Source organism: Budorcas taxicolor, chromosome 9, assembly GCF_023091745.1.
Source record: "Budorcas taxicolor isolate Tak-1 chromosome 9, Takin1.1, whole genome shotgun sequence".
NCBI lineage: Eukaryota > Metazoa > Chordata > Mammalia > Artiodactyla > Bovidae > Budorcas > Budorcas taxicolor.
In genome coordinates, this window is record NC_068918.1 from 86,618,952 (window position 1) to 86,646,651 (window position 27,700).

Consider the following 27,700-nt stretch of genomic DNA (forward strand, 5'->3'; position numbering starts at 1 on the left):
CACTGCGCACAGAGATGCAGTTTATGGTCTGTGCTCAAAGGAGACATTTCCCAGATCTACGGCTCTTAGGGCACCTTTGGCGTTTTTCAAAGTAGGACCATAGTTCCTTTGAAGATGTGGTTATTACAGGGAAATGAGGCTGCCGTGGGGGCTTTTTTTTTTTTTTTTTTCTCAAAAGCAATTGCAGGCGAGATTCCTGGACTCAGAAGAGAAGGGAGCGGTGTTGGCGGACACAGAAAATGTCTTGGCCTCTGCTGGGGCCTCACGGCCCCCGTCAGAGGTGCTGGCCTTGCGGGTTCTGCTGCCTGCGAGAGCCGAGGGAAGTGGTCCCTGAGCAACAGCAGCTCGGCCCACTCTGCAGCGAGTGGGAGGACAGGAAAAGCCAAACCACAGAGTGGGCTTCTCGCCGCGGGCGCTCGGGGCCTCTATCCTTTCACTCGAGGGGGCCCCGGGGGAGGAAGGGAGGGCGGGTGTTAATCTAAAGCCCTGTCATGGTTTCCGTGGTGAACCATGGGTTTTCCAGGCCTTCAGAATCCAGAGCCCACCGCCCCGTGGCCGCCCACCCCCCGACCCTCCAGACCGGACGCCAGTCTCTCTGTCATTAAGCCTGTTCCCCTAGCGAAGTGGACATCTGGCTCCTTCCCAGGGAAAAGGGGAGGCACTTCTCAAGCTGGATTTTGATTTGAGAGAGATTAAGGGGAAATAAAGAAATAAAATGAGAGCCACGTGGATCCAGGCATTTCCCCCACTGTTCTGGCACTGCCGTCTCTTCCAACCTTCCTGCCACTCTGTGCTGTGGTTCTGTTACTCCCCACACTTTGCCAAGGAGCTCCCTGGGCAGAGTTGGGGCCGAACTTGGGTCCTACTTCTGCCCTCGACCATGATGCTGCCCTTGATCATGGCACTGCCCTGTACTGCTATTCTAAAATGTTCTGGCTGAAAAGAGACTTTGTGGGATAGGGACTTCCCTGTAGCTCAGAAGGTAAAGAATCTGTCTGCCATGCAGAAGACCTGGGTTTGATTCCTGGGTGGGAAAGATCCTCTGGAGAAGGGAATCGCAACCCACTCCAGTATTCTTGCCTGGGAAATCCCATGGACAGAGGAGCCTGGCGGGCTACAGTCCATGGGGTCGCAAAGAGTTGGACACGACTGAGAGACTGACACTTCCAAATCCTCCTCCTGGGTGGGCACTTCTCCATTTATCTGGGGGGGAGCTTCTGCCGAGCTCCTGCTCTGTGGGGCTCCAGGATGACTAAGGCTCACCCCACCCAGCAGGTGCCTGTGGTCCAGCAACAATTATAGGAAGACGAGGAGACTTGTGGTGGAGCAGTCAGCAAGGATAAAGGCCCAAGAATGGGAGTTGCGGGGTGTTTTGGAAACTGTAAGTATCCCGGCACAGTGGGCGGACAGGCAAAGGCCGTCAGACCGGAGAGCAGAGTGCCCTCAAGGCCACACGGAGGTGCTGGGCTTTCGGCAGGAGTGGTGTGATGTGATTGGTGGTTTAATTAGCTCAGATGTCTGACACTGAGGTTTGGAAATGATGGGAGAGAGGTGAGTGGGGAGCTGTGTTGGGATCAGTCTTCATGGTCCGGAGGATGAGATGGGGTTGGGCAGGCAAGGGAGACCAGGCAGGGGTTGGTTTCACGGTTTGGAGCATTGAATGGATTTGGGGGGAAGGAAGTGAAGAAGGGGGCATTCCAGGAGGCTCAGGGGTAAAGAATCTGCCTGCGATGCAGGAGACGTGGGTTCAATCCCTGGGTGGGGAAAATCCCTTGAAGGAGGAAATGGCAACCCACTCTAGTATTCTTGCCTGGAGAATCCCATGGACAGAGGAGCCTGGTGGGCTACAGTTCGTGGGGCTGCAAGAGTCAGACACAACTGAGTGACTGAGCACACACACGCACACACACACACTCACAGAGGAAAGCAGGACATTTTGCTCTTGTCTGAGCCCACTGTTCAGCCCCTCCCTAAAGAGGAGCCTCTGTCTTGACTTTGTGTGTATTGCTGCTTAGTCAGTAGGTCGTGGGGGACTCTTCTGCGACCCTGTGGGCTGTAGCCCACCAGGCTCATCTAGTCATGGGATTCTCTAGGCACGAATACTGGAGTGGGTGGCCATTTCCTTCTCCAGGGGATCTTTCCAACTCAGGGATCGGATTCGAGTCTCCGGCATCGGCAGGAGGATTCTTTACCGCTGAGTCAGTGCACATGCCCTAAATGAGTGTCCTGGAGAGGCATGATCTAAGTGGAGGATGAAGAGTTCCAAGTTCCTCTATTATTTCATTTGCTCACTTCTATTATTTGTCAGCCTGGTATAAATTTGCAAGTCAAACTCGCTCCAGTGAGTACTGGTGGAGGAAGCTGAAGTTCTTGCAGAGACAACGGGATTTAACCGGCAAAGATGGCATGACCCTCGCTTTGCCTTTCCCCTCTTCCTGGCCTTGCTCTGGGTCTTCCCCGGGGTTACAGAGTACAGCATTCTGAGGCTCATACTCTGGCAGAAAATAAAAATACTTGGCACTTAGTAAAAATAAACAGAGACCTGCAATGAGTAAATTTTAACCTGGGAGAATTAAAAGATGGATTCTCTTCCAGGACCTTTGAATTGCCAAGAATTCAATGATGCTACTAGAGAACACGTGGGCTCTAGAATGAGGAGGAGGGGAAGGCAAGTTTAGATGACCTCTGTAGCCAGATTCCCTTGGTAAAACTGGGTTATAGCCTCCTGTGACCAAGTGTTCACAGTTTTCCCGTAAATTTTGTTTTGCAATTTTTTTCGCTAGTACATCAAGAAAGCCTAAACTAACTAGTGACAACACACCTGGGCCCAGACCTACGCAGCCCCCACGGAGCCGTTCAAAGCACAGGCTTGGTTGTGGGCAAACCCCGCTGCAAATCTGCACTTCACTGCTTCCCCGAGCTGTCGTTCCAGGCAAGGAAGTCAGCCACCCGAGCATCAGCTACCCCACCTTCAAAGTGAGAATAAACGTACCAGCGGTGGGCTGCTACGTGGATCAAATTACGTAAATAATATAAAAAACATTAGTCCAGTGCCCGGCAGAGAATCAAAACAGTAGAATGTTAGCTCTTATTGCATCCTTCGATCCACAGTGAGCGAACTCAGGGACAGTGGCATCTGGGCACTGGAAGGCACGTGGAAGGTTTTGTGGCCCAGCAGAGATTTCTGTGGAAGGAGTTTGTGCGTTTTAGTTTTTTTCTGGAGGTGGAGGTGGGCAGCGAGTGTCCCTTGGGTCAAGAGAACAGGTGCTGGACCAGGGTCAATGCAGCACAGGGCTGGACACCTGGCAGAGGCTGTTCAGGTCACGCTTTACCGGTACGTATGGGACACACCAAGCCCGCAAGACACTTTGAATAGCCTGTCTCCCTGCCCACCCTGCCCCCACTCCATCTCAACCCGGGGCCCGTCCCACCCTGTGCATCACAGGAGGTGGTCCCTCTGTGACGCTGGGCTCCGTAACTGCCCACATCCGCCAGTGGCAAGGTGGCCTGCCCAGGGGACTGGTCACGGGGGAGTCCCCTCTCACCAAGTGCTGCGGTGCACACACAAAGGAAGAGACCTTCTGACCTTCTCATCTGGCTCAAATAGTTAGCTTAATGATCTACATCGAAAAGGAAGAAACACTCTCAAGGGTCTTGTTTTTTTTCCTTTCCTTTTAAAAAAACATAACACTCAGGCCTCATTCCTGTTGCCAATAGTATCACAGAGACTCGAGAAAGAGGGAAGGGGAGTGGGGGGCCCTCAGCACTGACCCTCCGGGGCTGCTCTCCCGGTCCCCACTCTGTGATGGGGGTGTCCACCCTTCAGCTTTCCTTTATCCTTACATTCAGAAGTGAAGGGAAGTGAAAGTCGCTCAGTCTTGTTTGACTCTTTGCAACCCCATGGACTATACAGTCCATGGAATTCTCCAGGCCAGAATACTGGAGTGGGTAGCCTTTCCCTTCCTCAAGGGATCTTCCCAACCCAGGGATCAAACCCAGGTCTCCTGCACTGGCAGACTCTTTATCCAGCTGAGCCGCCAGGGAAGCCCAAGAATACCGGAGTGGGTAGCCTATCCCTTCTCCAGGGGATCTTCCTGGCCCAGGGATCAAACTGGGGTCTCCTGCGTTGCAGGTGGATTCTTTACCAACTGAACTATGAGGGAAGCCCATATTACATTCGCAAATTCCTGTGAAAAATAGACCTGGGACAAGGGACTCCATGACTTAAGAAAAAACAAACAAACCAAACTTACAAGCTTTCAGAAGTACTCATACTTAAATCCTCTGCACACTATTCTACAGATTCATTCCGTTTTTTTATAATTTTATTTATCTAAGTTTGGCTGTACTGGGCTTTTTGTACGTGGGTTTCTCATGCTGGTGGCCTCTCCTGTTTGGAGCCTGGGCTCTAGGGCACGAGGGCTCATAGCTGTGGCTCCTGGGCCTCAGAGCACAGCCTCAATCATTGTGGCTCAACGGCTTAGCTGCTCCGCAATACGTGGGATCTTCCCTGACCAGGGATCGAACCCATGTCCCCTGCAGTGGCAGTCAGATTCTTTACCACTGAGCCACCAGGGAAGTCCCATTTTTCCAGCAATAGTTAAGGAAGAAAACTAGTATCTGTTGAGCACCAAGGAGGTGACATAGTGGCATCACATCTTTAGTAAGAGTCTACCAGGGAGCTTGATTATGTCATCTTGCAGGTGAGGGAACCCAGGATGACAGAGCCCAGAAATAACCCGAGAGGGACTGAAACTGTCTCCAGAGCCAACACTCGCTTCAGAACTCCATGCCGCCCACCACCAAACCCAGCAGCCTCACCCAAAGGAGGCAAGCCTGCCCTGCTGGCTCAGCACTCATCTCCCAAGAAAAGAGGACAAAGCGAATTATGTTGGATAATGACCTCCAAGCACCGGACTAGAACATGACGAGGCTCCTGCAAAGAATGTCACTGCACAGTGGCAGGAAAAGAAATAGCCTGTTTTATTTTATGGTTTTTTTTTTTTTTTTTTTTTTTTTTTTTTTTTACCGTACTAGCTATACACTTTATAAAAAGGGGTTTGACATTCCATGTAACATTAGAAAACAAAAATTTTTAAGGACGGATTTTTAGTAAAGTGGATTTCAACTGGACTCATTGTTAACTAGCACAGTTGAGGAAAATTTTATTTCTGTGAAAATGAGAAAGCTGGAAACTACTGATAGTAAATTTATACACACATATCAGCATCGGGCACGATGGTCTGTGACAATGCAAAGCATTGCTAGGTAACTTGCAGAGATGGAAGCTTAGTGCCCAGATGGAGAAGGCACACTCAGCTTGCTGAATCATATCACCACGTGGTCCCCATCAGAGTTGCCCAGGGCCCACATTTCTAAGCATGGGTCCCATCACCCAAAGTGTCCCCAGCTCTGCTCCCACCTCCGCTTTGCTCCTGCAGTAACGGGTGTACTGCAGTAACTTTCTCTTGAGCATTTTTCTTAGATTTACTTCTATATTGAAATGCTTTTGTTTTCTATTGCAAACCAGATATTTTCTTACCTTTATTTTGACATTTAAAAATTTCTATTTATTTCCAACTCAACTTTCTAATTCTTCTACTTATTTAGATGTTTTTAAAATTTGCTTTTCTACATTTTGATTGATGTATTGTGAGCATTATTTTCTAATAATCACATTTAAGACGTAAAGGGGCTTCCCTGGTGGCTCAGACAGTAAAGAATCTGCCTGCAATGCAGGAGACTGGGGTTCGATCCCTGGGTTGGGAAGATCCCCTGGAGAAGGGAATGGCAACCCACTCCAGTATTCTTGCCTGGAGAATTCCATGGGCAGAGGAGCCTGGTGGGCTATAGTCCATGGGGTCACAAACAGTCGGACAAGACTGAAGCGACTAAAACACACACACAAGATATAAAATATTATATAACATGAACTAGTTAAAAATTTTTATATCTAATAATGAAACAAGACACCCCATTTTTAAATAGCAAATTTATCTTAATAATATGGTTGGAAATTTTACTACAGTTATATTTAAAGATTTTGAAAACAAAGACAAAATGAGTACATGCAATGATCTGCAGCTGGATAGAAATTAAGGTAGATGTTTCACAATGAATGAGAGGCATGTGCACCAACTGTGCAACGGCATCAGTCAGGAGAATCCCTGTTTCCATGAAAGCAGTAGTGTTGCATCACCTCTATATGAAGGAATTACAACTTGATCTATTTTGGGGTTAAAACAGGATTGTCATTTCTCCTTTGATGGTACTTTCTTTGAATCACTGTTTCATAATCTATTAGCCTCTTATGATTTGGTCAGAAATAAGAAGGCAATTGATAAAAGAACACAACTGACTGTATTTCACTGAAACTCTAAGAAATATTGCCCCAAATTGAAACCACTTTGCTATAACAGAAAACCAAAATGTTAAAAAGTTTAGATGGAAAAAAACTCCTCTCACCAATCTTTATACTTACCTTGTTCTTGTTATAAGCAGGTATTAAACATTAAAAAATAAGCTATCTTGAATTTATTACTTTCTAACCCAACTTGTTGTTGTTGAATCACTAAGTCATGTCTCTGACTCTTTGCAACCCCCTTGGACTGTAGCCCCCCAGGCTCCTCTGTCCATGAGATTTCCCAGGCAAGAATACTGGAGTGGGCTGCCATTTCCTACTCCAGGGGAGCTTCCCGACCCAGAGATTGAAGCCACATCTTCTGTATGAATCTCCTGCATTGCAGGTGGATTCTTCACTACTGAGTCACCAGGGATAAACACAGTTATTAAACATTAAAAAATAAGCTATATTGAATTTATCATTTTCTGACCCAATACATACAATAATTGGTTACAACAGTAGAAAATAGCTTTTAAAATAACTGAAATTTATGCCTATCTTAGACATGGGTATAAGATAGATTTTTAGCTTCTGATCAAAATTCTTTAAGTTTAAATTCGCTTTTTGGAAAAGGAAAAAATTTTGGAATTTGATGAACATATATATGTATATATGTGTATATACACATATATACATATGTATATATACATAGAAATAAATTCAAACATATCCAAAGTGCAACAGAAAAACTTCCCATGAACCAGTTCTTAAGCACTGGAAGATACTACAGTTATATTTTTAAACTTTTATTTATCTATCAACCTGTTTGTTTATAAAGCAGTGTTTTGTTTTACTCATTACATACCATTTTAAATGAGAGAAAAATTTAAGGAGATACAGCTACTGGAATTATGAAATGATCTGGGGAGTATCTTCCTTATTTGGGGATAAAGTGTGCCAATTTGTGATTCCACGCCCTGGCCTAGAGACACCTCTACAAACAAGCCTGTGGGAAGCGATCTGTACAGGTGGATACAAGACGGGCACAGGCAGGAGTCCTCTTAGGCTGATCCTAGCCTGCTCCTTCCCCTGGACTTTCCCACTCTGTGTCTGACCTTTAATGTGTCCTTCCTGGCCCACAGGAGTGTCTGCTTGGTCCCCTTTGAGCTGTCCTGAATAACTGTGAGCTCTGGGGTTTGCTTGGATTTAAATGTCAGCGTCTCCACTTAACATTAGCAGGCCACTGGGCAAGCCTTCCGCCCTCTCCTGGTATATCCTCATCCCTAAGATGACTGTAACAATAGCACTCATGCTGGATTTGGTTACTGGTCCCAGTCTTCATGCTCCCACAGTAGTGCTACACATCCACATTCCTGACGTGGCCTCCTGGGGGGCAGAGCGTCTTGTCCCTGACCCTTGACTTTGGCCTTGGCCGTTGGACTTGTTGGGACAGGTGGTTAGGGTACAAGAGGCAAGCAAAGGCCTTGAAGCATGCCTGTGAGGTTGGGTGTGCCCTCTTGCATCTCCGCACTACCATTAGAAGCACAAGCCCTGAGTGTCCCGGAAGCAGAAACACTGCGGAACGCGTGAACTTAACCTGTGGTGGGCACCCACTCCCAGCTGAGCCTGGCTGCACCTGTCAGATGCAAGGTGACTTACAGCTGTATGAGCAAGAAGCAAACACTTGTTTCTGTAAGCTACCGCAGATGATCTGTTCTGTGTCATTTCTGTGACATTAGCTGACTAATATAGCTCCAGATGCACAGGGTGACTGTAAAGATAAAATTAGGTGCTCCATGTAAAGGCGGTGGAATTCATCTCACAGTAACTTCTCAGCCAGGTTTGGGTTTTTGGTCTATTTCCAACCCTCTGGGTCATGCCCTGCCTCCCTAACTGCCTCTTCCCAGTGGGCTGAGTTTTTTTCAGCTTGGGACTGACCCTCTTGTGAAAAGAAACCCAGACACCCTGTACTGGTCGTGAACCCTGGTCAGTTCCTCAGACAGAGCCCCCCAGTCAGAGATGGAGACTGTCTGGTAGGACCCTTTATGGAAACAATCATGTCAGAGCTTCTGATAGTTAAAATGAGAACGCTACTCATATCAGAAACACTTAGAAAGTTTTTATAAACAATTTTCCTTTCTAACATTTTTTTTTTCCCCTCACGAGGGGTCACTTAAGCCATGAGGATCATTTCCTCTTCTTACGGATGGAAATCTCTTTTTCAGTGAAGCCGAAGACCCCAAGAAAAAAATGATCTGAGACCAAATAAGTAAAATGAAACTTGATGGCAGCTTTCCTTTTCGGAAATGTGCCAGAAATAAGCCAGTGTTTATTTTTCAACAAGGTTAATAAGAGTCATCTTTCACTTGACAAACAGTCCCTGTGAGGTAGTATTTGAGTCCTGTGACCCGAGCAGGTCTGAACATGCAGGCATGGACCATACACACACACACACACACAGCTGTGGTAGGTGACTAATCACACCAAGAAGTGCAAAGTGATGGGCAGGTAAATGCCAGAGGTTGATTAAATTTGACACAGGCTGAGTGGAGATGGGTGCAATAGAGGGACAAGGGTCATCTCTTCCGAAGTAGCCAGCAGGGAAGCTGAGAGCTGGGGCAACCAGGAGAGTCAGGGAACAAGCCTTGCTTAGTCGCTTCAGTCGTGTCTCACTCTTGTGACCTCGAGGAGTGTAGCCTGCCAGGCTCCTTTGTCCTGGAGTGGGTTGCCACTTCCCTCCTCCAGGGGATCTTCTTGACCCAGGGATTGAACGTGAGTTTCTTTTCTCTCCTGTATTGGCAAGTGGATTCTTTACTGCTGAGCCGTAACTATAGCCTTTATGCACTCATGCATGCTCAGTCACTCAGTTGTGTCCAACTCTTTGCAACCCCACAGACGACAATCCTCTGTCCATGGGATTCTCGGCAAGAATATTGGAGTGGTTTGCCATTCCCTTCTCCAGGGGATCTTCCCAACCCAGGGATCAAACCTGAATCTCCTGCTTGGCAGGCAAGTTCTTTACCACTGTGCCACCTGGGAAGCCCCATAGCCTTTATGTGTGTGCTCAGTCACTCTTTGCAATCCCATGGACTATGGCCCTCCAGGCTCCTCTGTGCATGGGAGTCTCCAGGCAAGAATACTAGAGTGGGTTGCCATGCCCTCCTCCAGGGATCTTCCCAATCCAGGGGTCAAACCCAGGTCTCCCACATTGCAGGCAGATTCTTTACCATCTGAGCCACCAGGGAAGTCCAAGAATACTAGGGTGGGTAGCCTATCCCTTCTCCAGGGGATCTTCCCAACCCAGGAATTAAACCGGGGTCTCCTGAATTGCAGGGAGATTCTATACAAGCTGAGCTACCAGGGGAGCCCCCATAGCCTTTATGCATTTTATCAAATGAAAAGCATTTCATGAATAAACACAAATCCTGGGGTGTCTGTTTCTACTTTATCTACTTATATTGCATTGAAGAGGCTCTTTTTTGCCAGTTGGTCAAGTTCTTTCATTTCAACAACAAGAAGAACCTATTAATTCTGTAGCATTGTTAATAGTCACAATTTTTCAAAAGCTGACTCAAACTTCAATGTAACTGTTGATTACAACAAATAATGGCTGAAAAGAGTTAAAATTTAGTGAACTAACTGCATTTGTGGTTTTTCAAATCTTATAACATGAAATAGTGTACCAAATTTATGTTAATCCTGTTAATAGTTAATATTTTGCTTAGCTCTTTAATAACCCAAATAGTACTTATTTTTGTTTATTTATTTGGCTGTGCTGAGTCTTACTTGTGGCACGTCAGATCTCTGATCTTCACTGTGGCATGTGGGATCTGTTAATAGTCCCCTGACCAAGGATTGAGGGCTCCCTGAATTGGGAGCGTGGAGTCTTAGCCACTGGACCCCGAGGAAAGTCCCATTAATAACTTCTAATAGAAAAGTACTTTGAATGAAAAGGATGCTGATATACGTGTCACAGTAAACCACTAATCAGATCGTCTCCCCTAGTTACCAGTGATCTCTGCACTTCCGGATCTAATTCACAAATCTCACAGTTCATGTTACTTGACTTCTGTTTGGGATGTGCACATAATTCATCGCTAAACTGGGCTGCTTTTAGGAGTGAATGGTGGTCGGGGGAGGGGGGAGGTTATTATTAGTAATGAGGTCAGGATAAAAGCAGGCGTGAGCTGGGCCTGTCCTGGGCTGGGAGGGTTACCCTGCCGATGGCCACATTTGACAGAGCTGACCAGTCTCCTTGATGCACTTTCTTCATTTAGCTCCAAAGCACCACACTCTCTTGGTTTTCTTCCCATTTCACAAATTTATCATTCTGGACCTCCTTAGGTAGTCTTCATCTTCCCCTCAACCTTTTAATGTTGATACATCCTGGGGTTCAGCCCTTGGTCCCCCTTTCTTTTTCTGGTGATCTTATCCAATCTCATGCTGTTAAATATAACATCGCGTGTCGATGTGATGGTTTTAAAAACATGACCCCGCAGCTTTCTGTCCACCTTTCTTCAGGAAGTGAAGCTTAATTTCACTCCCTCTGAGTGTGATCTGAACTTCCTGACTGGCTTCTACTGAACAGATTATGGCAGAAGAACTCGAATGCCGTTTCTGAGATTAGGTTACAAACAGGCTGCGGCTTCCATACAGGGCAATCCCTCACTCCCCTGGATCACGCATCCCCAGGTGAGTGATGTTAGGTTGTGAGCCAACCCTTCTCTCTGCCCTGGCTTCTGCCCTGACGCTGGGCCATTTCCCACAAAGCAGCCAGTGCAATCCTGCTCCATCCCTTCTGGGGCTCCCGTCTCACCCCACAAAGAAGAAAAGCCAGAGTCCTGCCTCCTGCGAGCCCACTGGGGTGTCTGATCGGGCACTCGTTGCCTGCTGCCATGTCTCCCATCCTCCTGCCCTTGTTCCTTCTGCTCCGCCCGCCCTGGCCACCGTGTTGCCCTTCATCATGCCAGGCATACGCCAGCCTTTGGCCCTTTGCTCTTGATGTTTTCTGGGCCAGGAATACTGATATCCACTCTGCTAACTTTGATTTCTTTCATGTTTGCTCAAAATTCCCCTTTGCAATGAGGACCCTTCCTTTGCTATGAATTGCTGATTCTTTTACCCAATTCTAATTTTTTCCCCCATAACACATACCACTTTCCAACATACTGAAAGTGAAGGTGCTCAGTTATGTCTGACTCTTTGTGACCCCATGGACTGTAGCCCACCAGGCTTCTCCAGCCATGGGCTTTTCCAGGCAAGAATACTGGAGTGGGTTGCCATTTCCTTCTCTAGGGGATCTTCTCAACCCAGGGATTGAACCTGGGTCTCTCGCATTGCACGCAGACTCTTTAGTGTTTGAGCCACCAGGGAATCTCTAGATCGTTTATTATGTTTCCTGTCTATTCTCTGTCTCCTCTTGCTAGAATATAAGCCCCACAAGAGCAGGGCTTTTTGTCTATTTTACCCTAAGTGCCTGGAACGGTGTCTGATATAGAGAGATGCTCAGCAAAGAAACGTGTCAACCAATGAGTGGTTCCATGACGGGCACCATCATCTGGTGCCACGCACATCAAGGCCAAGAACCCAAGAAGAAATGATAATTTTCATGGATATCATGACACCAGGCCAAATGGCAAATATCAGTTTACAGATCTCCATTTGTCTGTTCATTTACTGAACTTGGGCCTTTGCGGTTTTCCTCCAGGGCAGCCGAGCAGTGGAGAGTGCAGGCTCTGAAACCCGAGTGCCTGGGGCCTGGGTCCAGCTCCACTACCCATGCACTTGGTGACCTTGGGAAATGCCTGGCTTCCTAGCTAGAGAGCAGAAAAGGAACCTTTGCATGTTGTTGCATTGCAGGGCTCAGTCCTGAGTCCCCTTCTCTTTTTTTCTGGACACTCACTATTATGGTGATTTTAACCAATCTCATGGTTTTAAACACAATCTATCAATCTATCTATATATATTTGTTTTAAATATTTATTTATTTACTTGGCTGTGTCGAGTCTTAGTTGTGGCATGTGGGATCTTTGATGTGGCACGTGGGCTCAGTTGCCCAGAAGCCTATGGGATCTTAGTTACCTAGATCGGGATCGAATTCGCATCCCCTGTTTTGCAAGGTGGTCCTAAACCACTGGCCAGCAAGGAAGTCCTCGAAGCCTGCATGTTGATATGACGCCATGAACACGTTTGTGAGTCCTTTAGCATATCCTCCTCCAAAAGGTGAAGTTTAATTTTTCTCCTTTCATGTGCAGGCTGGACTTGTCAATTCCCTTCTAGGAACAGACAATGATGAGTGACAAGATGTCATTTCCTATCTGATAGGAATTTTTTGAGAATGAAGTGAGTCACTAGAAGTGAAGGATTTAGTACAATGACTGGCAGGAAGTGAAAGTTGCTCAGTCGTGTCTGACTCTTTGCAACCCCATGGACTATACAGTCCATGGAATTCTCCAGGCCAGAATACTGGAGTGGGTAGCCTTTCATTTCTCCAGGGGATCTTCCCAACCCAGGAATCAAACCCACCGCAGGCAGATTCTTTACCAGCTGAGCCACAGGGGAAGCCCAAAAGCAAGCACATGCTATGGGTCCTTGTGTGCTAAGTCGCTTCAGTCGTGTCTGACTCTTTGCGACCCCATGGACTGTAGCCCACCAGGCTGCTCTATCCATGGGGTTCTCCAGGCAAGAAGACTGGAGTGGGCTGCCATAACCTTCTCCAGAGGATCTTCCCAACCCAGGGATCGAACCCTGGTCTCCTGCATTGCAGGCAGATTCTTTACTGTTTGAGCTACAGGGAAATCCTGTTAAGTATTGGTAAACGCTTGTAAATATGTCAAGTCAAGGCCTTGAGCTTGGAAGCTCCTTAAGTGTGTTAATACATTAATGTCAATATTAAAATACATCAACTCCATAAGGGGGACAGCCAGAGCCAGCCCCACGACAAACATGTGGCCTGTGCGGTGACCCCGTGCTCAGAAGACCCCTGTGCTGGGTTGCATTTTCTGCTCTTTGAACCGAGCACCCCACATTTTCCTTTCACCCCAGGCTCTGCAGCCAGTCCTGGGGGTGGTTATTACCAACCGTGAACTGCTATTGCTCTGGGTTAAGGACATTTCAAAACAACTGGGCATGTTATGAAATACACTTAACTTCTTTGTGTCTCACACTATTTATAGTAAAATGCAACTGAAAACATTTCCCTTTGGCTGTGGAGGCAAAGGTCGTGTTCTTGCCAATATGCTGCTGAGACTGTCATAGATTTTCACTCACTGATGCTAATCACACCGATCGGAAAGTAACCATGTGGCTCACGGTTCTAAAAATCAGATATTAAACCCTGTAAAAATATAGCAAAATTTCTTTAAAATAGCTCATTATGCATAGCTGAACAGTAGAACATTCTACTCTAAACTAAATTCGATAAATTGACTACACTTTCCAAACATAGAGGAGTTGCACTCTTTGAATTAAAACCAACAACCCAAACTAAAGCAGACTCAGGAATCAGTCATCATTCCTTCCCTTCTGTCCACCCTACCTCTCCTATCAGATTATAAAGAGCCTGAGAGCTTGGACTCTATCACCACCAGACACAGCAGAATGACTCAGGCAGAGCACACCCTCTACAATGCCAGTAGTGACTAGTTAGTTAATTATTAATTATTAACAATTAACTTCCAGGCTAGTGAGGGCTATGAGCTTTCTTCTCTGCTCTCTCTGGGCCAAGGGTGGGGCCTCAGAGTCCTTCCTGGGAAGCACCTGAGAAAGTGACTGTTCTTCACAGCAAATGCTTTACACAGGGGTCCCCATCCCCTGGGTCATGGACCACTACCGGTCCGTGGCCACAGGGCAGGAGGTGAGTGGCGGGCGACTAAAGCTGTATCTGTATTTACAGCTGCTCCCCATTGCTTGCATGAGCGCCTGAGCCCCGCCTCCTGTCAAATCAGCGGGGGCATTAGATTCTCAAAGGAGTGCAAACCCTACTGTGAACTGGGCTTACGAGCGGTCAGGTTGTGTCCGCTCCTTATGAGAATCATCCTGAAACCATTCCCCATTCTCTAGCCCGTGGGAAAACTGTCTTCCACAAAATCAGCCCCTGATGCCAAAAAGATTGGGGACTCCTGGCTTAACATGAGTGCCAGGCCCATTCTAAGCTCTGTACAGGTAGCCACCCTTTTCATCCCCACCCCAAGCCACTCTATGAGGGAGGTGCTATTTTTATACCCACTTTACAGGTGAGAAAACTGAGGCATATAGAACAGTGCAATTCCAGAGCGTGTGCTTTGATTGTGCACTGAGCTGTGTCCCTAAGCCTGGGTTAGAGCTGGCCACGGGAAGAGGGGTGCAGCCTCCCAGGTGGCAGGAACAGCCAGGACAGGAGCACAAGGTCCATTAGAAGAGACGCAGTGCGTTCGAGGGCTGGGCCATGGGAGTGTGGACATCTGACCCACCTACTCAGCAAGTGCTGTCAGCATGACTCCTTTGGGAGGAGGAAGAGGGTTCCTGTGTTATCCTTTCTAAGTGGTGTGTGAAGGCTCAGGTCCGGGCATGGCTGCAACCCTGCAGCCGGGGAGGCCACGTGGTCAGGTTTGGCAAGGTCGCTGGGATGCTGTGACCAGGTGCCTGCAGCCGATCCACAGCGCCCCTCTTGGTGCAGAGCCCGTGTGGCGGACTGTCCTTGTGAACAGATGCCCACACCCTGGGCGCATCTTCGGGGTTTCTCCCCTGGCTGCGGGCAGGAGCGAGCCTTTTGAGGAAGGACTCGGGGTGTTTGTTTGAATGAAAGCGAGGAATGATTCAGCAGCCTGCACAGCGCTCTGTGCGGACCAGGCAGGAAGGGGCCGCTTCACTTTCTCGGGATGTGCTGGGCAGGACTTCCCCAGCTGCTGTTTGTGCCTCAGGGGATTTCTCGGGGCTCTGAAAACAACACTTCCCTGGCTGGGAGGAATATGAGGGGAGGATGCCAGATACGTTTTGAATTCTTTGAAATCTCTAAGCATCTAAGAAAATTAATCATGGTGGGTAGGTGTGAGAAGCTCTTTAAGATGGGCACGTTTTCCCCCAAAGCTTAAAATAGAACTTTTCAAGGGAAATTAAATGAAAGTATAAAAAACTTGCAAATGCTTTCCTTCCTATAAGACAGAAGTAGAATGCCCCTACCCCCCACCCCCAGTCATCATCCACGCAAAGCAGGGTCTTTCCCCCCACTGCTGCATAGACGACCCTGGGTCTCTCAAATCTTTTCCATGGCTCTGGCCTGCACTTTGCATGAAGACCCTGAGCTGACTGTGGACATCAGAACTTCCCCCAGAGGCCCACGCTTTCCCTGAAGGATTGATCCTACAAGTCCCTAAGGTCTATGTTCAGCACCTCCACCCCAGCTTTCCTTTGCCAGTGTGGAATTTGTGGAAGGCTGTCACACATCCCCCGCACCCTTTTCTTTCTGAAAAATCCGTGGAATCCTATTTGATGTGCATGTGGCCCTGGGAAGTGCAGCTCAAGTCAGAGAGCTTCCCTCTAGGATCTGGGTGCTGCCCTTTGAGAAACGGGGTGCAAGTGTTAGGCTTGCTTCCGCTACTTTCGACAAGCACTCAGCCTCTCTGAGCTTTACCTTCCTCATCTGTGAAATGGGTTGGGAGGATTAAGCCAGCTGATACGCGTGATGTGCCTGGCAGGTGCTCAGTTCCGAAAGTGAGGTGGGTATTCCCCGGGCGCTCAGGCCCAGTGACACACTTGAGTCTCGCGCTCTCTGAATCCTGCTGTGGCAATAAAGGACGCAGAAGCCGGCAGGCACAGCTCATTTCCAGAAGGCAGACCCGACCAGGCTCCGAGGTGACTTTCCTCCAGGTAGTCACTGCCCTGGGATTGAACTGGAGCTCAGGTGCGTTCATGGTCAAGGAGTCACACCCCGGGTGTCCTGGGTCCCGTCCTCAGGGCCGCTGTGTCCCTCATTCAGAATCAGACATCCTCTTGCAGCCAAAGCCAACTGGTGGCCTGGCCAGGCGGCTCCTGCCACCACTCCTTGTTTGGGCTGCCACCTTGGAAACTGCTCAAGGCCAGGGCCCCCCTTCTCCCTACCCAGGAAAGGTTGTTTTTTATTCCCTTTAAGCTTTGTGGGCCATCTGGAAGGAGGAGAGGAACCCCCTCAAAACAAAGGACAGGAGGGTAGGGCAAGGGAGGTGGCAAGGTGGGGCAGGGTGCTGCCCACTGGGTGGTTTATCCCCGCTGGTCCAGGTCATCTTCCTGGCACTGCCAGGGGTATTCTTCACCCACTGCCAGCCTCTTGGGCACCCTCCTCCCCCTTCCCAGAGGAGATGAAGAGAGTTACTTAGTTGCTGGGTGACCATTGGTCCCATTTCTCACTTGGGTGCAGCTGATCTATCAGACACTGGTGGGGGGAGGAGAGAAGGGACAGGCTCCATGTGAGGAGTTGGGTAGAGAGACTTGGTCTTTCTCCTTCCCTCTCTGCCCAGAGCAGATTGAGGCAAAGGAGCATACAGGTACATGTTCCTTCTGGGGAATGGGAAAGAAATCAAGAGACACTGCTGATACACAGTCAGCCTACAAGTCAGAAAATTAATACTGCACTTCTTTTGATGTAGCCTCTCCTGATCTAACACAAATGTTGAAGACATATAATTGCATATTTTCCCCCAAAGAGAAAAATGATTATCATGGTAATTAACATTAACTTAATTACTGAGTTTCTAAATTTCTGATTTCAAATTTGTTGCTGTGAACACTTTAAGCGCTTCTTGGCAACCCAACAGATCAAGTTCACTAAGAGTTCTTCTTAAATGATGGCTCTCCTATACCCTAACCGCCCTACTAGCTTTCTACCTGCTACACCTGTGATGTTGTCTGAGGCAAGCAGCCCCTCCAGCCTCATGGTCTTATTTGTCCAATGAAGGGGGAGCTCTCTTTGCGATGCTTCAGGCAGTGGGGACTCGGAAAGAAAGTGCCTTTTCACAGACAGGAAGACAGTGCCAGTCGTGTGACTTACCTCTGCTTGGCGACGACCAGCCAGTCCCTGAAGAGGAAGAGGTGCCTCTCCTTGGTCTTGGGGCCCTGAGTCAGCACCACGGGGCACTGGAGGATAGACTCTCTCTGCTGGGTGGGCAGGTCCAACTGCTGGAGGGACACTGCGGACGCCAGACCTTTCCTGGGTGGAAGAGAATAGGAATGAGTCTCTAAGGGATAGTGGTCGGTAGGATGTGAGGAGACACAGCTCAGAACAGCAAGTCACCAGGAGTCTGGCTTAACTGGGGTGGAAATTAGGAGGGAAAACAGTGAAGAGGCTAACTGCAAGTTGTTGTTGTTTGTTTTTCTCTTCAAAACTGGTTTTACAATAAAGCATCATCAGTCGAGAAATGTTGGTCCTGCGTCAGTGAATAGCGAATATATGCTTATAATCTAAGTGTTGAGAATTTCTGTGAGAATTTTAACCCAAGGTAATGCTTCCCAAACCTTTTCATGTCACCACGAGGTGAACTGAGGCTGCAAACAGGCTGGCTGGGCCCCAGGTGCGGGGGAGCCGAGTGGAGCAGTGAGGAGGCATCGCTCTCACCCATTTGCAGCACACGGGTGGGAAGCTCGGACTGCCTTACTTAGGAAAAGTTTTCCCTAAGGGTTGTAGTGGTCAGATTTAGCCTGCAGTGCAATCTAAACTTATGATTCCAAATCAGTGGTTTTCCTGCACAGCATGATTCTGCAGCGTGGGGAGTAAACACCAGCTGCAAGGCACAGGCCATGGAAACTCATGACTTGATTCCAGCATCTTCTCCTTGTGATTCTTAGGAAGTTGGGACCACTCAGTTCCTGTTGGTTGGTCACTTCCGGGTCATTCAGTCAGTTTCCGACAGGCATGGATGACCTCAGTGTATGTGCGTGCGTGCGTGTGTGCATACGTGCCTACGTGCGTGCTTGGAAGGAGAGAAGGCGAGGTGCGCAACTCTTCTGTGTGACTATGAAATTAGCCTACCAAGATGGCTGCCTGCTTGGCCTGTTCTCCAGTCGCTTTAACTTTTTGCTCACATTCCTTCCATCCTAAAGGCAGCACTACTGACTCTTGGAGGCAGAACTTTTATACAGAGAACCTTCTGTTTAATTCAGATGTGTTGTCTGAATCAAGCTGTGCTGGGGCTTAAGGACACATTTCTGTTATTTAAAGCAAATGTGAACATTTTCAATACTCTGTATTCTCCAGAAATCAATGATATGTGGCACACCAATCTTTGACAGAGCGCCCTGATGAAGAGTTCCCGCTGGTTAGCACCACTCTGCCTCCTGACCTTTCCACCCACCCCACACCTCCCACTGCCTTCACTTAGTTACTCTCAGCACAAGCTCCGGTCCAGAAATGATGGGGGCCCGGGTGAAGCCTGGGGGTGTGTGCGGTAGAGCCTTTCCAGCTCTTGGTTGATGGTTACTTAACTATTCAGGGAGGGAACCAGGGTAGAGAAGTGTGAGTCACTTAGTCTGTCTGTGTCGGACTCTTTGCCACCTATAGATTATAGCCCGGCAGGCTTCTCTGTCCATGGAATTCTCCAGGCAAGAACACTGGAGTGGGTAGCCATTCCCTTCTTCAGGGGATCTTTCCCAGCCAGGGACATCGAACTGATGTCTCTTGCATTGTAGGTGGATTCTCTACCATCTGAGCCACTGGCGAAGCCCCTATATAGAGAGCCCCTGGAAGCTCAAGGGTAGAGAAATTGGGACTCAAACCACAGGACCCGGGAACTAGAACTCCCTTCTGTGTTTATTAACTGACACATACCACTTTATATACGGAGAAGGAAATGGCAACCCACTCCAGTACTCTTGCCTGGAAAATCCCATGAAAGGAGGAGCCTAGTAAGCTACAGTCCATGGGGCTGCAAAGAGTTGGACACGATTGAGCGACTTCACTTTCTTTCACTTTCACCCCTTTATATAAAACAAATAACAAGGATTTACTGTATAACATAGGGTACTATATTCAGTATCTTGTAATAACCTATAATGGAAAAGAATCTGAAACTGTATATCTGAAACTAGCACAACACTGTAAATCAACTATGGTTAAATAAATTTTAAAAAACCCACATCGTTTAAAAATAGATAAATAAACGTCTTTTGGTTGCCTCTGAGTTTGTTTGGAAATGCCTCATTATTTTCATATGTTGGAGGGACAAAAGCTCACTAGTACAGAGGACAACTTTGGCTACACCCAGCAGAGCCTGCCTCACTGCCTGACCCAGAGGCTGCACCCTCAAATGCCTGAGGGGCCAGGTGGGAAAAGTGAATAGTTGTGGTGTGTAATAGGGAGTAGTGGGGTCTGTGGAAAAATGGCAAAAGTCTTGCTGTGTCCAAAGGGGAGGTCCACCAGCACCATACAGGAATGTGGGCCCAGTGTCCCTGCCAGCTATTTAAAAAGCCAGAAAGCCAACATCTTATTAAATGTCAAGTGATTCTAAGCATTTATTTAAACACAGGAGGGCAATGCTCTGACTGCTGGCCTCATTTCAGCCTTAATCACCTGCAGCTTTAGAGCACATAAAAGCATTAATACAGAGCCTCTGATGATTTGAGAAAAATATTTGAATATTTAAAATCTGATGTTACAAGCTATATTGAGAGTAACAGATCTAAACCTGTCAGATAATTATTCATTTCAGCTTTAAAAACTACGGACACATAGATAAGCCATGACCAGCAAGAGGAAGTAGGTAAGGTTTCTTTTTTTAGAATGCTGCCCCCGCCAAGCGCTTTTCCACATTTTGATCTTGGTCTAAACACTGTTTTTTTCTTTCCCCTCACATTTCACTGCTCTTCCCCTTAACCATCCCTTCCCTCTTCTCTGCATTTCTTTGACATCCCAGAGGACTGTACAGTCACAGAGGCGTTAGTTTTCCTATATACAGAGACCTACTCTGAGTGACGTCATGAAAAAAAAAAGCACCTTGTGTTAACCATATTTCACAACAAAGGCGCCTCAGCACTCTCCCCTGAGGGGAAATTTTTTTAACGTGCTGAAATAGGAAACCAGTGATGTAGCAAATACATGGTGAATGGAAATAACGAGGCCCTTTGCCTTTCCACATAATGATGAGTTTCCAGCCAAGTGGGGCCGGATGGCGGCTTCTCACAGTGAAAGTGCTGGCTGCCTGCGCTTTTTGAGACCCGAGCCGCTGCCCTAGACCCTGACCTGGGGACTTATATAGTATATTGAGGGCCCCTGCTGGACTCAGAGTCAGCTCTCGGCCTGAGCAAGCTTGCGAGCATGCTTCAAGTCAGTCAGTTCAGTTGTGTCCGACTCTTTGCGACCCCATGGACTGTAGCATGCCAGGCCTCCCTGTCCATCACCAATTCCCAGAGCTTGCCCAAACTCATGTCCATCAAGTCAGTGATGCCATCCAACCATCTCATCCTCGGTCGTCGCCTTCTCCTCCCGCCTTTAATCCTTCCCAGCATCAGGGTCTTTTCCAACGAGTCAGTTCTTTGCATCAGGTGGCCAAAGTATTGGAGTTTCAGCGTCAGCATCAGTCCTTCCAATGAATATTCAGGACTGATTTCCTTTAGAATTGACTGCTTTGATCTCGTTGCAGTCTAAGGAACACTCAGAAGTCTGCTCCAGCATCACTTTGCTTCAAGTAAGGGACGAAAGAAGTTTCTCATGGACACAGAGTGAGTATGCTCAAAGGGACACTCACTGGAAGGGCCAGGTACCAGTACCAGTACTCTAGTCCAACTCTCTGCCCTGAACTCCATCTCTCTCCAGATCTGACATAAAGAACGGAGAACGATGAAGCATTTAGGGGTTCTCCGAGTGACTGGTGGTTTTTCAAAAGGAACAAAGTGCTCTTAAACCGATTTCAGCAGTAGAAAGCCTGAGCTTGAGGTCATGTGTCGCAGGGGGCTGGGGTTTAGAGGCAGCCGAGATGTGGGCCTTCTATTCCCCAGGGCCCTGGGGTGGCCTGCTTTGGGAGCCGCCCTGAGTAAAGACACAGACACACCTCTCTCTCTAGGCACTCTGTTTCAGGGTGTTTTCCCCTGAAGTCTGGGCGTAAGGCTTGTCCTGCATAACTCAATAGTTTCTCCGGGTTTCCTTGTCTCAGACCTGAATTCCCCTGACTCTCTGAACCCCTCCATCCTCCACATAACTCTCTGGGGATTTTTTTAAGTGTATGAGCTTGATCTAGTCCCAGACTTAAAATCCCACAGAGCTGCCACTGCCTTTGAGAGTCTCAGGGCTTTGTGGTCTGAGCCTCTTTTCCTCCTGTGATGTTATCATTGTGTGAAAGTGTGAAAGTCGCTCAGTCATGTCCCACTCTTGGCAACCCGTTTGGAACTCTCCAGGCCATAATAATGGAGAGGGTAGCCTTTCCCTTCTCCAGGGGATCTTCCCAACCCAGGGATCAAACCCAGGTCTCCCACATTGCAGGCAGATTCTTTACCAGCTGAGCGGCCAGGGAAGTCCTTGTGTTATCATTAAATATCACTGTGTTATCATTAGTTCTCTAATATTTTCTCTAAAATTCATACATGGCTTTCAGAAGGTTTAGAATTTAGACTACTCTTTACCTACATGGCCTTGCTTTAATTCTCATCTACCTTGTGAGTCAAGCAAGAATCCGTGAGCCCTATTTACAGATGGGCAACCCAAGGCTCAGAGCTGTGAGGAACAGAAGATAAATGTTGACAGAGGAGGAGATAAAGCCAGGTCTCCAGACTCTAAATGTCCTACAGGAGGATTTTCTAAACAGGAGTCCAAGGGTGGCTTCGTGGGGGCTGGGGACATCAATTAAAAAAATCAGACTCTCAAAGGAGTTTATGTCTCCTAACTAGGATTCACCATTCCACAGGAATTTCTTGAGTGTATAAATGACACGCTACTACTAGCCCTTTAGGACGTGTCACTGCGTACCTGCAGTGGCCCCTTCCGGCCTGGCCAATTCCCTCTTGTCTATCAGAATCCATTCCCCATCCAACTGAAACCAGCTCTGACTCTTCGGCACAAGGGGGTGCCTCCTTGGAGTTTGCCAGCACCTTGCTCTGTCTCTAACACCTGTCTTGCTCTCCTGTGGTTACTTGTTCACCTGTCACTATGTCGGGAACATTTCGAGAGCAGGGCCTTTGTTTTATCCATCGCGGCCTCCCTAGTGTCCAGCTCTGTGTCAGGTACACAGACGGTGCTCAGTAAATCTGTCGTTTGATTGACAGCCTGGAAGCTAGGCTATTAAGATTAGACACCAAAACCAGTTCCGAGCTAAATCAGGTCAGAAGATGTGGTTAGCCTGATTCACACAGGACTTGGTAAATGTCATATGAACATTGTCACTTGCATTTGAATGGTGCGGTCACCCTGATAAGTAGGGCGGATATTTCAGCCACTTACGGATCTCCTACTGTATGCAAAGCGCCCTACCGCATTCCCTGCTGAGAGGATGGGTACATTCTGTTTGATTTGGCCACGCTCTTACCAAGTTTGGAGAAGGCAATGGCAACCCACTCCAGTACTCTTGCCTGGAAAATCCCATGGATGGAGGAGCCTGGTAGGCTGCAGTCTATGGGGTCTCTAGGAGTCGTACCTGACTGAGCGACTTCACTTTCACTTTCATGCACTGGAGAAGGAAATGGCAACCCACTCCAGTACTCTTGCCTGGAGAATCCCAGGGACGGGGGAGCCCGGCGGGCTGCCGTCTATGGGTCGCACAGAGTCGGACATGACTGAAGCAACTTAGCAGCATATCAAGTCTGAGGTCTGAAGGCGGTTCCACAGCCAGACCATCCAGCGTGCTCGTGCTTAGATACTCTTAGAGGTACCTGCACCTCCTAAACCTAAACATCTGGTCCCAGGGGTCAACTGGCAAGATAGCCTGGAAGCCATAATAGTTACAATTAATTGCTATTGTTATCTGTGTTGAGGTTTGAGCAAACAGTATAGCTACAGGAGCGGCCTTCCCTGGTGGCTCAGATGGTAAAGAATCTGCCTGCAGTGCAGGAAACCAGGTTTGATCCCTGAGTCAGGAAGATCCCCTGGAGAAGGGAATGGCTGCCCACTCCAGTATTCTTGCCTGGAGAATCCCGGGGACAAGGGAACCTGGCAGGCTACAGTTCACGGGGTCGCAAAGAATCAGACGTGACTGGGCAACTAACACTTTCAGGTGCTGCCCTCTGTGATCAATAAACAACCCGACTCATTAGTCAAATCACACTGCTTCCAGTGACTTACCAAAGAAACGTGGTTATCTTGCCCTGTGACCAGATGTTTAGCTTTAAGAGACACAGGTACCTCTAAGTGTATCTAAGCAGGAGCACGCTGGATGGTCTGGCTATGGGACCACCTCCATACCTCAAGCTTGATATGAGCTTGGCTGAGTCAAACAGAATTTATCCATCCTCTCAGCAGGAAACGCAGTAGAGTGCCTTGAGTGTCATAGATGATCCGTAAGTGGAGGAAAGAAACTGCTCTCTTTCCTGAAAGCAGCATGTGAAAGCGCTGGGTGAAACAGGTGCTGATGTGGCAGGAAAGGTATGTAACCTGTCTGCATTAGTGAAGTCAGACACGCTTTACTTTCACTTATCTTCTGGAATACGCTTAACCATGCGAGAATTTTACTCAGCACCCACCATCATTGTCTCTTCTCTTAACCAGATTTTCAGTCCTGATTTTTCTCATCCTTCCCTGTGTGGATATTACCTTATGAGAGACCATTACAGTCCCTATATTCTTTGAAATCTTCATGCCAAGTTTTAACCACTAAAGATGATGATTAAAATCATAGTATATGGATTCAAATATTTTGTACCCAGCTAGCAGATTTTAACCATCTCCAGCCACAGTCTCAAAGGGCCTCTGCTGACCTCCCTCCACCCTGTGAGGTTCGGGCATCTTCTCCCAAGTGGAGGGCTGAGGAGTGGCCTTCCCAGGCAACACATGCTGTGTGGGATGCTGTGGTCTGCCTCCCCCGGCCCCCAGGCACTCTTGCCCTCCTGTAGGCCAAGTGCATCACCTAGATTTCAGTCCCCTCTCCCCCATGTTTGGAGAGCCTGGGAAAGCCGTCTTCATGTGCCTGATGGAGACAATGAGTTCCCATAACTTTACCAGAGAATCTGCCATCACCTGTGGTGTCTTTGTGGAAAAGACTCTGATGACGGGAAACACTGAAGGCAGAAGGAGAAGAGGGTGACAGAGGATGAGGTGGTTGGACGGCATCACCGATTCAATGGACATGAACTTGGGCAAACTCTGGGAGACGGTGAGGGACAAAGAAGCCTGATATGCTGCAGTCCGTGGGGTCGGGAAGAGCTGGACACGACTTGGCGACTGAACAATGACTATGTGGTATCTCATCAGTGAACCCACATGTTTGTGACTCAGGGTTGCTGACCCAGCTCGGCGACCCTCAGGCAAGCCCCCTAAGTGTTCTGCTCTGCTCCCAGCCCCTTCTGGGCAGCCTCCCCTCCCCTCCTGGGATCCTGATCACGCCGCACGCACCCGGCTCTGTTGCCAGGGCAACCTTCTGAGATCAGCACTTCCTCCAGGTGATGCTGAGTGGATAGAGGCGGGGCTGTGTCTGTGTCCCCTCAGGCCTCTCCTGCCCTCTGATCCCTGCCCCCCAGCCATCCTTTCACAAAAGTCATGATATCAAACCTAATGACTCAAAGGCTCCCATTAGGATGGCAGCTGTATGACCTTCATTCTTAAAGGTGATAGTGAAGGATTTTAGAAACAGATGGAAAATTTTATCTTCCATCAAGTGCTATGGGTTCTGCCCAAAAGCTTCCAGGAGATGTGTGAAAGCAGTAATTACCTGTCTGCAAGAACTAAGCTTTCACATTCAGGGAGGCTTTGAGGAAGGGAGGGAGCACTCTACAGGGGTCCCGGGGGCTCTCAAGTGCAGCCTGTTCCCCAGCACGAGTTGGGAACCTTCTCCATGTGTTTCTGTAGGTGTGGGTTGTGTCCATGGCATCCTGGAATGGGGGCTCTGTGCCCAAGCATGGGGTCTGAGGATAAAGGAGGGGCCTCTGTGGAATCACAGGGTGGCCTCCTTTCTCCGAGAGTGCTCTGGTCTTGCCACGTGCCGTCCACTGCCTGGGGCGGGCTCTGTTTGGTCATCTTCCCAGGGTCCTGCCATGCTGCTTCAGGTCCCTGTAAAGTCACTCTGTGCAGAGAGTTTTAGGGAAGCCCTGAGACTCTGGCGTCACTCAGATCTGAACCGGGCTCCCAGCCCTTGTCATCCTGTGACGAGTTACTCAACCTCCTCCACTTTTGTTGGGATAAAAATTGGATCCATTCCCAAGGCGAACTGGAGGGTAAATGGTGCAACGTGGTGACGGGGAGCAGCATTGTATGGGAAACGCCTAAGAACAGGAGTTCTTCCTTGCTGCTGTTCTGCCCCGGTTACCTCCTGGGGTGAGTGAGATCCCAGGAGGGACATGGACACTCATCCAACTTGGACCAGTTCAGCAAAGCAAAGATTGAATTTAAACATCAGTCTCAGCTCCACATTTCACTTGGTGAACTGTTTCTTTCCTGCACTTTGGTCTTTCTTGGAGGGTACCCACATAATGCCAAGACCCCAGGGGTGAGCCAGTGAGCAGCCCAACAACACTCTGTCCCTGTGGTGCCTGGTGCCTGGGGGTAAACTGAGGCCTTTGCTTGGTCCACCTTCACGTGGACCAGCATGACCTGTTCTGTTGTGGGAGGGATGGTGCCCTGGAGACACAGACCCCCTAGTGACGGGCCACGACATGAGAAGAGAACCAGGCGGCACCTCTGCTCAGAGAGGCTCCCCACCTGACTGCTCCGCTTCCCTGCGGGGTGTGGGGAGGTCTTCACTTACCTGGCGGGTAGCCATGTCTTGCTGAACATCTTGCCCAGTCCAGTTGTTGACACTGAGGGGCAGCGCTGGGTCAGGCTTCCAAGCTGCAGAAACAAAGCAGAGTGGGGTTGTCTTTTAATTTTTTTCAATTATATTTTTCACTTGTATTCATTTTAATTTCCACATGCTGTTGCATGGTGGAGATTATACCAACATAATGCCTAACCCTAACCCTTGGAAGGAAAGCTATAACAAACCTAGACAGTGTATTAAAACGCAGAGACTTCACTTTGCTGACAAAGGTCCATATAGTCAAATGGTTTTTTCAGCAGTCATGGGATGTGAGAGTTGGACCATAAAGAAGGCTGAGTGCTGAAGAATTGATACTTTCAAATTGCAGTGATGGAGAAGATCCTTGAGAGTCCCTTGGACAGCAAGGAGATCAAACCAGTCAATCCTAAAGGAAATCAACCCTGAATATTCCTTAGAAGGACTGATGCTGAAGTTCCAATACTTTGGCCACCTGATGCAAAGAGCTGACTCACTTGAAAAGACCCTGATGCTGGGAAAGACTGAGGGCAGGAGGAGAAGGGGATGACAGAGGATGAGATAATTGGATGGCATCACCGACTCAGTGGACATGAATTTGAGCAAACTCTGGGAGGACAGAGGACCCTGGTGTGCTACAGTCTATGGGGTTGCAGAGTTGGATGCAACTTAGCAACAACAACAACAACTCTTTCTTCACTCTTAACAGCTCTACATTAGTAGCCACATGTTCCTCTCATTTTTCAGCCACCGTGTTGCTAGACAAGTCCTTGAGATCAGTTTTGCCAAACAGCATGTGAGTGGAAGTCCTGCATTGCTCATCTGAATGACCAAATCTACATGTCACAAATCACAATATCATAATCAGAACTTCTACCTGTACAAATATACTCGAGAGAAGGGAAAACAGGCATCCACAAAGTCTTCTTGCAAAAGATGTCCATAGAAATATCTTTCATTAAAGCCAAAATGTGCAAAGAACCCAAAGAGAGGGGGCTGCCCTGGTCTGCCCCTTCGTAAGGAAAGCACCACCCTCAGGAAACACCAAGTCCTCTGGGAGCAGGGAGGTGGGGGGCCACATCTCCACACCCGGACCATCGGGTGGAGCTGGCCTGAGCACCCTCTCCTGAGGCACAGCAGGTGCAGGGGGCTTCTCACAAGTCCCCCCAGCCCCGCCCCACCACCCACTCTGTGCAGTCAGGCGCGGTCTCCGAGTCCCTGCCTAGGCTCTGCCAACAACACCCCCTCCAGAGGTCTTCTGCCCATTTGGTACAGTCAAGAGATTTGATTCCTGGGCCTAATTTAGCAACTCTGATGCTGAAGTTGTATACGCAGCCCCTTTGAGATGTGGCAATTCAACAACCTGTAAGCAGCACTTTGGTTTTATTTCTGCAAAATATTGATCCCCAGTGTTTTCTCAATGATACCCAGCTACGTGTGTGTGAAGGAGTCTTGTTTTGCACTTTATTGAGAAAGGCCACAGATTTCTGCCACACTGTCATCA

The 27,700-nt window shown here is 48.3% G+C and overlaps 1 protein-coding gene across 2 annotated transcripts in view; it reads right to left on the minus strand.

The window, feature by feature from the left end:
• The window catches only part of LOC128053310 (T-cell activation Rho GTPase-activating protein-like), an 86,579-nt gene that overhangs the window by 46,628 nt on the left and 12,251 nt on the right, over positions 1 to 27,700 (minus strand). The window contains exons 2-3 of one of the 2 annotated variants that reach the window (XM_052645810.1): positions 26,170 to 26,252; positions 17,346 to 17,504 (exon numbers count right to left, since the gene is read on the minus strand). In XM_052645810.1, the coding sequence (XP_052501770.1) occupies positions 17,346 to 17,504; positions 26,170 to 26,252 (242 nt within the window). Of the gene's footprint in view, positions 1 to 17,345; positions 17,505 to 24,446; positions 24,503 to 26,169; positions 26,253 to 27,700 lie in introns of those variants that run through there. The other variant, XM_052645811.1, reaches the window with a different exon arrangement.